Here is a 9,520-nt window from a genome sequence, read left to right on the forward strand (position 1 = left end):
AAAATCAAATGAAAAATAGTATGAGGTATGAAGCGCTGATCATTTTTTCAGAAATGATTTTTATGTCAGATCATAATATGAAGAAATTTTAACACAGAGATTAGGAAGAGTAATAATTTATTATCATAACATAAAATTAGAAATATGCGGTGTATATGAAAATAATATTTAGTGTCATACCTACTAAATTCATATTAGAAATCATAATGAAGGGCTGCTTCCTAAGTAAGAATATCACAATGTTATATGTGGTTGTAAGAAAACAATACATCTGTTAGGAAGAGTTATCTTTCTTATAAATATTTCTTTATTGGAAAAAATGTAATTCTAATAAAAATTCTACATTTGGGGCTTGATACATAAACCATTTTTAAAAAGATAGTTAAAAAGATAGAACTTATTCAATTAAGAGTTTTAAAACTGGATTTAAATGTTTTTTTTGTCAAAAATAATAAAATATTTGTAAAGTACAGTCAAAGGAAATATAAGGTAATGTTTCCATCATATGTTAACTTTGATCGAATTGACTGCTCAAAGGTCTCGATAATTAATCTCTGATAAAGTAAACTATGAGTAATACTAGGATTTTTTACTTGGAAAATTATCTCTCTTATCAGAGGGTTGGTCCCCCTTAATCAGCTGGTAATAACTCATTGTCCTCGAATTAAAGAAAAATCTGTTAATAAATTAATTGGAATGATGATTTCAAAACTATTCCATTCAGGTATAATATAAGACAACTCTATTTTCCCAAAGAATACACAAGAAACAGGTAACATTCTCTGACTTCTTTACCTGTACTTCGATCGAAATTCTCCTCCTTTATGCTTGCACCAAAGCTTTTATGACACTCTATTCATCCATCGTAAGTCGGAGAACCCTTCGGCTTTGTACAACTGCTTAACCTTTCCTTGTACGCTTTGTGTAAACCATAAACATGCTTAACCCAATACACATCTCCATGTATGAGGTACCCGGATGTTAATATTATCGAAAAATCTCGCAAGTCACGTGACGAGACTAACAGACCATATATAGAGATGAACAGTTTGTCAGCGCAACTCCTCTTACATTTGTAAACTGCTGCACAGAATTTGGTCAAACTTTCCAGATATTTAGTACCCAGTGTGTAGATGTGCATATTACCAGGAAATTCCGAATCCTTTATTTTTCTGGGAATTTCGGCACTTTTCAATTTAGATTTTTGGCCATATCTTGAATATAGAGATGAACAGTTTGTCGGTGCAACTTCTCTTAAACCGCTGCACAGAATTTGGTCAAACTTTGCAGATATTTAGTACACAGTGTTTATATGTGCATATTACCAGGAAATTCCAATTCCATTATTTTTGCCCTTAGAGTTTTGGCTATCATTGAAGAAACTTTCCAGCCAGGTAATAAGGAAATTCACCGGAATCTGATATTGTAATGAAATTTGATGTGAAATATTTTATGACCTTAAAAGACCCCTATTGATTTTGAGATCAAAATGTTAATTATTTAACAAACACAGTCATACACAATCTGAGATAGTTCTCATCCCCTCCCCTCAAATTTGTGCTTTACCTTAGATAATTTCATATGTACAGTATATATACAAATTCATATGACTACATCATAATTTTATTTCCATCAATTATTTAAATGTGTAAATTGTCATGTGTTGTACATGGACTTACACTCATTAACAAATCGAAATCAGTGAGGAATTTAAATAACAGTTTGTCAGCATAACTCTTGCACTGAATTTCCTGAAATTTTGTAGGTATTTCAGACATAAAGTACCGATTTGTATATTATCAAGAAATTTTTATTCCATTATTTATCTAGAAACATCAGCCCAATTATGTTTGTAACATACAAAGATTTGAATGTCCTTATATGCAAGACGTTTTGATGTGATGATTTTTTTGCAAGTAATGTCCCTTTTTGAATTATATTGTGAATTTAAAATGCGCTGTGCCATTCATTACGTGTTGCATTGTCGGGTTTTGGGGAAGCGTGGGGTATGTGAGCTTGCTCACTTTTTCTTTCATTTAAACACTGAATTATCTACGGATTTTTCCGTTGGCCGATCATGATAATGAACAAACGGCGGGTGTGACCTGTCGACAGGGGATGCTTACTCCTTCATTGCATTTGATCCCACCTCTCCAATTTCTTTAGAGGTTCGAGTTTGCTCTGTTCCCGATTTGTACTTTTTCAATTGATATTTGAGCCAGAGTACAGTTCGTTATCTCCATATTTCATGCATGTAATAGTTTACATATGTCACAACATGAAAGTAAAAATGATAAATCGGTCAAATGAAAACCTTACAACACGCTCATTGCAATGCTTACACAGCATCATATATATTACTAGTGCGACATTGCAAAAATGCTGTCATTCTAAACGTCAATTTCCTTAGCATACTTCTAGAATGTTTCGATTGTAACGGGAAAAATAGTGCCCTAGAAAGGTATATACAGAATATGAAATCGTTTTCCTGAATGCATGCCTGTTGGGAAAAATTAATAGATTTAAGTACTTTGAAATATATGGATTCTCAAAAACTCTTAAAATCTTTTAGATAATTAAAATCGCCAGTAACATCAATACAGATGATTCTCTACACCTTAAACAACCATTCCTCACGACAACACAACAAATTAAAACTAGGCTTTTTAATATTATAGACTACTGCTTTTTTAATAAAAATGGAAGTCGAAAAGTTTTGAATCTTATGATTGGTCATGTATAATATTACCTTTTTAAAAGTCACTCTGATTTTGCACACAAGTACTCTGAGGTAGATATTAAAAGTATGCTGGAATTCCTCTTTGACAATATTTATGTAGTCTTCGGAGACCAGGCTCCGAGGTTATAAAACTTTTTGGATGTTAAATTCGTACTCATACTCAAACTCCGTACTCCAAATTCATACTCGTACTCCAAAGTTGAGGTTATAAAAATTTATTATACTCATACTCAAACTCCAACGGAATACATACTCAAGATTTTTTAAGTATGCTTTGAAGCATTCTCAGAGTCGTACTCAAACAAACAAAAATGGCTGCTCACAGACGACAATTTCGTCAACGACTAATGAGCCATCAACACAGGCGTCCGCGACTATTCAAAGACAGATCAAATCCTTTGGAAGACTTAGAAGATGATGAAGTTTATGATCGCTTTCGGTTTCGTCCACAGACTATTATTTTCATCCTCGGTCTTTTCCCTGTCTTGTCCCGGCCAACTAACAGGAACCATCCTTTGCCACCTCTGATTCAACTTCTCCTGTCTTTGCGATATTTCGCCACTGGTGCGGTGCATATACTCATCGGAGACTCTTTGGACATTTCCCAAAGTTCATCAGGAAGGTGTATTCGTGCAGTTGCAGGACAATTGGCGAACCTTGCTCGCAGATTTGTTGTGTTTCCAACCAACAATGATGCAGCTTCTACAAAGCGTGACTTCTCTGCCTGGTAACTAACAACTTACAAGCTAATACGTCACAAATCGGTTTCTCATTATTTCGTCCCCAGTTAACTTGACTCTTTTGTGTAAACGTGCAATTGAAAAGAATTCATGAACAGATTTTAAAAAATCAAACATTATTGTTTTAATTATTCTTTTTTTTCATAAAAATGCACTTCAACTTATGATTATAATTGTAATATATTCCAAATAAAATTACACGTCAATTTCAACAATTTTAATATTTTGTTTTAAAATTTGTAGATTCCCCAAATGTACTAGGATGTGTGGATTGTACACACATTAGGATAATAAAACCCAAAGACAATGAGGTAGACTTCGTAAACAGAAAGGGATACCATTCTTTGAATGGTCAGTTTATATTTATATACATTTTATGACTCCTCCTTTCCACCCCCACCCCCATTTTACTTACCCCTCAGCTCAATATTACAAGAACTCATTCATTATTAGAAACCTTTATACAATATATTATAATTAATAATTAAAACATTGCTGTGACGTCATGCCTTTGTTCTTGCAGTCTAAAAATTTACCTGTAGCCGTCCGATAATAATAATTAGCAGTCCAATAATATATTATCGGACGGCAGTGATAACAAAATTGGACAGTAGTTAAAAAACAACAACTAGAGTGAAATCAAGGTTTAATTTGTCCAGAAACCCCCAAAAAAAGTTAGGGAGAAAAATTTCAGGGAAAGCGAACGCGAGAAAATAAGTTGTTAAAAATAGCAAATCCAAGAGGAAACAGGAGTTTTAACCTTCCTCAAAAGTAACACTTTCCATTTGGTTTTTCGCAAAGCGTTTTCGATACAGCACTGTGAATAAGCCAATTTAAATCCATTTCTGATAAAGAACCAGTTTGCAAATCTTTTTATTTAACGAGGTTTGTTCGCCAATGACCGCACTTTTAAAACCCAATATTTTCATTGTATCATCTAATCAAAATTTTAGATAAAAATCCGCATTTTTACTTTAAATGCATTTTGAAGATATCATCCAACACTGTATCTGTCTCAATGTCAAACGCACTTAATAAATAAAATATTCCGAATCATGAAAAAATCCTTCATCACTTGACCACTGTCCATAGTTCCTGCTAAGCCAAACGACTGCCATCGAATGAATGAATGAAACAAAAGAGTTCACCCACTGATTTTACTGTCTAAAGAAAAAAAAAAACTTTCTCTTTTCTTTTGTCTACTTATTAGATGGTTTCAGGTAGAAAACTATTGATGCTTTAACTCCTATTGTGTAATTATCGGACTCCTCCAGGTAACTTTTGGACATTTAAATGCAATGTTTTAAGTAAGATATATGCCTCATACAATTCTATATGTAAAATTATCAGACTGTTTTCGGCCCTAACGGGTCTCAAACAGTCTGATAATTTTACATATAGAACAGTATTCGGCATATATCCATTACATAATTTATGAATTTGAATGAATGGCCAGGTTTAACATAAATTTCTGAAAAAGTAAGCCTCATTTTTATTATAAATAAAAACCAAAGTTATATATATTAAATGTATACATTTGATAGAATAAATAAATATAGTTCCCAACTTTGATTTTTATTAGTAAAAATTGGGCTTACTTTTTCAGATATATCTATCTATCTATCTATCTATCTATCTATCTATCTATCTATCTATCTACCTATCTATCTATCTATCTATCTATCTATCTATCTATATATATATATATATATATATATATATATATATATATATATATATATATATATATATATATATATATATATATATATATATATATATATATATATATATATATATATATATATATATATATATATAATTGGGGGGAGGTATAAATTTAAAACAAAGGTTAATCACTAGAAAAGAAGAAAAGATCTTGTCTGATATAAGTATATTCAAAGTGAACATTAAATATAATAAGTGACCCTACTATTGAGCTTAATTAAACATGTACATATAACTGAATAATAAACTGTCCAACTATCTTCATGGATTGCATAATTTTTAACACAATTAGTGTATTTTCCCATGTTTAAAACTTAATACAATTTTTCTCTTTAATTTATAGATGTGCTGTGATCCTAAATTCACTATAACAAGTTGTGTTGCTACCTGGCCCGGCTCAGTCCATGACAGCAGGATTTTCCGCCAGTCAGCACTCTGTGCTCAGTTTGAGAATGGTATATATATAAATATATATGGTATATATATAGATATATACACACAGTAGACAAAATTGTACTGCATCACCAAAGAAAATATATTCCTTTTCAAAACTTTTTTATGATGTATTTGATATATTATTATGTAACTAAAGTAAAAAAAAAATGAGGCATGATATCTTAACTGATAAGTATAACTATAACGTTATATTAACTGAAGAGTAACCCAATTCATGGGATAAAAGAAGAATTTTTTAAAAAAAAATTTTTACAGTTTGAAATTTACTTATAATCTTGCATTAATGTATTTTCCATGTTTTTTTGTGTTTTTTTTTATATTATTATACATGTACATTTTATAAAATATGCAATTTTTAGGCCAACATGATAAAATTCTGTTGGTGAACTCAGGCTATCCATGTCAAAGATTCTTGATGACCCCTTTCCTAAAATCTGCTACTGCTTCTGAACAGCGTTACAATGAAGCCCTGTGCAGAACAAGAGTTCTGGTGGAGCAGACGTTTGGCATTCTAAAGGGAAGATTCCTCTGCCTTCATCATGAAATGGCTACAGACCCCCCCCCCCCCCCCCCCCCCCCGGCAGCAGTGTATGTGGTGGCCTGCGTTGTGCTCCATAACATCTGGATTGAAAGGGGGGATGTGCTTTCAAACCAATAGGGTTTTTTGCCTCCAGTAAATGATGACAGGGTAAGGTTTGTTGGAAGGAATGATGGGTTATAATGAGGCAGCACATTGTAAATAATTTCTTGAAAGGTATTCCCTCCCTGACCTGTGATGTCGTAGAATTTTGCAAAAAAACTTTTATTAATTTAAATTCATACCCAGTAGAAATATATCCTTTGGAAGAATGCTTTTCAATAGGTGTATTGAAAGATATTGTAAAGAAAAACAATTTAAAAATTGACTGACAGTTTTCTATTTTTTCTTCATTTAATAAATTTAATTCAAGCTTTAAAAAATGTTGCTTAAAGGACAATAACTCCTTCCCCATTCATCTTCATTCAGGCATTTTCTTTATTGTACTTTTAATGTAAAGTGGTCCCCTGATATTCACAGTTTAAGCATATTTATAAAGTAACAATTATTTTGAAACTTTCAGCATCAGAATGGTGTATTTGAACCAGTTTTAACTTAATTTTTATAATATACCGTTTAACAAAAATGTAAGATTTTTATATACTTACATATACATCTATTTATTTAAGTCAGTGAAAATAAAAGCAGGTTATCTATTTTGAACTCTTGAAATTGTGAGGATGGAAATACCTTAAAATGATTGAGGTATAAGTATGTATTGTACATGTGAAGTTATTATAACTTTGAGTTTGTTCCCATTTAGTTTGAAGATATTTTGTTTTTAGTCTGTATGTCAAGCTTATTGATATAGAGATGGCCATGTAACTTTTTTATATTATTGGGAGTGAAATGAATTTTTTTAAAACCCATCTTGTATTTCACAGTAACATAGCCCTTTATAAGTAGGTTAAGTAAGGTTTCCTGCAGGCCTTATCTCCCCTTCAAAGTAGTTTCACACTCTCTCTCTCTCTCTCTCTCTCTCTCTCTCTCTGGTTTACATTACTATATCATACCAAAGCTTTTAAGAAAAACATCAACAATTAAATATTAAAAATTATGAGAAATTTTTATTATTTATTAATAAAATTATTATTTGATATGATATCATGCAATGCACCTGTAAAATACACGGTTTGGTTACAGGAGTATTTCGTATACAAATACAAATATAAAATGGCACAAACACAATTACAATAATTGGCAAAGGCCCACTGAACATCATTAGATACTGTTAACATAGTTTTTATGTAGTATTAAGTAATTGACTTTTATGTTCAAAACAGTCTCTATTATAAATTTCACAGTAATTTTAAGACTTTATGTATACACCTATCACTGTTTTATTATACTTGTAATATGTACCTTAATATTTTTCTTTGTTATATTATAAATATTTCTAAGGTATTTGTTTCTCACCTTAGAACAAGATTTACATTGAAAAAGAATATGAATTCCATATCCTCAATCACACCAATATTGCAAGCATTACAACATCTTTCGTTTCTGGATGTGGATATACATCTACCACTATCTATTGCAAATTTATGTGCACTTAATCTAATTCTACTGAGAGAGGATCTCTCAGATGTTTTTTTTTTTTTTTTTTTTTTTCCTGAGTAAATCAACATATGGACTTCTTTTTCTTGTACTGCATTACTGTAATTTTTTTAAATATAAAATTCAATTTTTTTCTGAACCAAAGATTTTTGATGACTGCTCCTGAGTGCACTGGTCAATGATCCCTTGTTTTTTGTTGGGTAAAAGGTGTAGAACATAGAACCTTTATATTTTGTAATGTTTGCAAAATCCCAGATTATCTAGAATAGAAAATAATTTCTTAGTCCATGAATTGCAGTTATTGAGAACAAGATGTGTTTGTGAAACACTTATGCCCCCCCCCCCCCCATGGCAGGTTATGGCAAAGATAAGTTTCTCAAATGCAAGCCAAACTCCAAGGTCAAGAATTCAGAAATGTCAGTACTCCAAAAAATAAATATATGCTTTGTAATTCATAAAATTTCACAAATTTTAATAGAAAAAAATCTATTTACTTGTATTATATGGAATATATAACTGCATTATGCTAGTATAAGGAAAACATTCCACATGATGAGAACTATAATGTAACTTTGCTACATCAAAGGTTCTCAACAGTGTTACTCACGAAATATGAAATAGTAGATTGTTTTGTCATGGAAATACAATGAGTAAATTACAATTCTACAGCTATAATTTTCAACAATATTAGTAATTATAATTGTGTATACTACATGTAAAATTCTCTCTGTCCTTCTCTCTCTTTTCAAAGAGAGAAAGAGAGAGTTTTATTTAATTCTTGACAATTTGTGACAAAATTTAATGTGACAAAAATGTATTAAGATACATGTATCAAAGTAATATCGCTGTTCTGTGTTTATTAACTGAAATGAACAAAGACATACCATTCAATATTCTTTTTAGACAGGACTTTATAACAAGAGGCCCATGGGCCACATTGCTCACCTGAGCACATTGGCTAGTAAAAAGGAGAAATCTGTTCAGTATTGAAATGTTTACTGGGTGGTGGTGGAAAACTTGAATTTACACTACCTCAGAATGCTTCCATATCAATATTACTAATCATGGCTATGCTGTTCTTGAGCAGAAGAATTTTAAAAGATTTTTTACTATGTAAAACTCTGATCTCTCATTGCTGCCCCACCCTACTAACCCTAGATTTGAAGAAATTTGAATCTACACTACCTGAGGATGCTTCTATAATAATATGACTTATCATGGCTTTGCTTACTTGAGCAGAAGATTTTTCGTCAAGATGATTCCTATATATATTCTTATGTATAACCTTGACCCTCTGTTGTGCCCCCTCCTAACCCCTGTGGTGACACCATTTGAATAAACTTGATTCTACAATACCTAAGGTTGCTATTGTATAAAAATGACTAATAATTGCTTAGTTGTTCTTGAGACGAAGATTTTTTTAAAGATATTTCCTATATATTCCAATGTAAAACTTTGATCCACTGTTGTGGTTTGTACAAATTTGAATCTACACAACCTAAGGAAGCTTTCTTATTGATAACCAATCTTGACCTAAGAATGTGTTGGACATTGCATTTCACAAGTTTGGGTGAAATTTGCCCAGTGATTCTGGAGAAGTTGAAAATGTGGAAAGTTTACGGTCAACAAATAAGAAGACGAGATAGACAGACTGAGAGGGAGTCAAAATTGTCTAAAGATTACAGGCAGACAAATGGACATGTGGTCAGAAAAGCTTACCCT

The 9,520-nt window shown here is 31.5% G+C and overlaps 1 protein-coding gene across 1 annotated transcript; it reads left to right on the forward strand.

Moving 5' to 3' along the window:
• Positions 1 to 3,051: 3,051 nt before the first annotated feature.
• On the forward strand, positions 3,052 to 3,471 carry LOC133200516 (uncharacterized). Its single transcript, XM_061336302.1, has one exon. The coding sequence runs from the start codon at positions 3,052 to 3,054 to the stop codon at positions 3,469 to 3,471; it is 420 nt and encodes a 139-aa protein (XP_061192286.1).
• The last annotated feature ends 6,049 nt before the right edge of the window (positions 3,472 to 9,520 follow it).

This window comes from Saccostrea echinata, unplaced genomic scaffold, assembly GCF_033153115.1.
Source record: "Saccostrea echinata isolate AGI-Se365-2 ecotype Australia unplaced genomic scaffold, CSIRO_AGI_Sech_v1 ptg000040l, whole genome shotgun sequence".
NCBI lineage: Eukaryota > Metazoa > Mollusca > Bivalvia > Ostreida > Ostreidae > Saccostrea > Saccostrea echinata.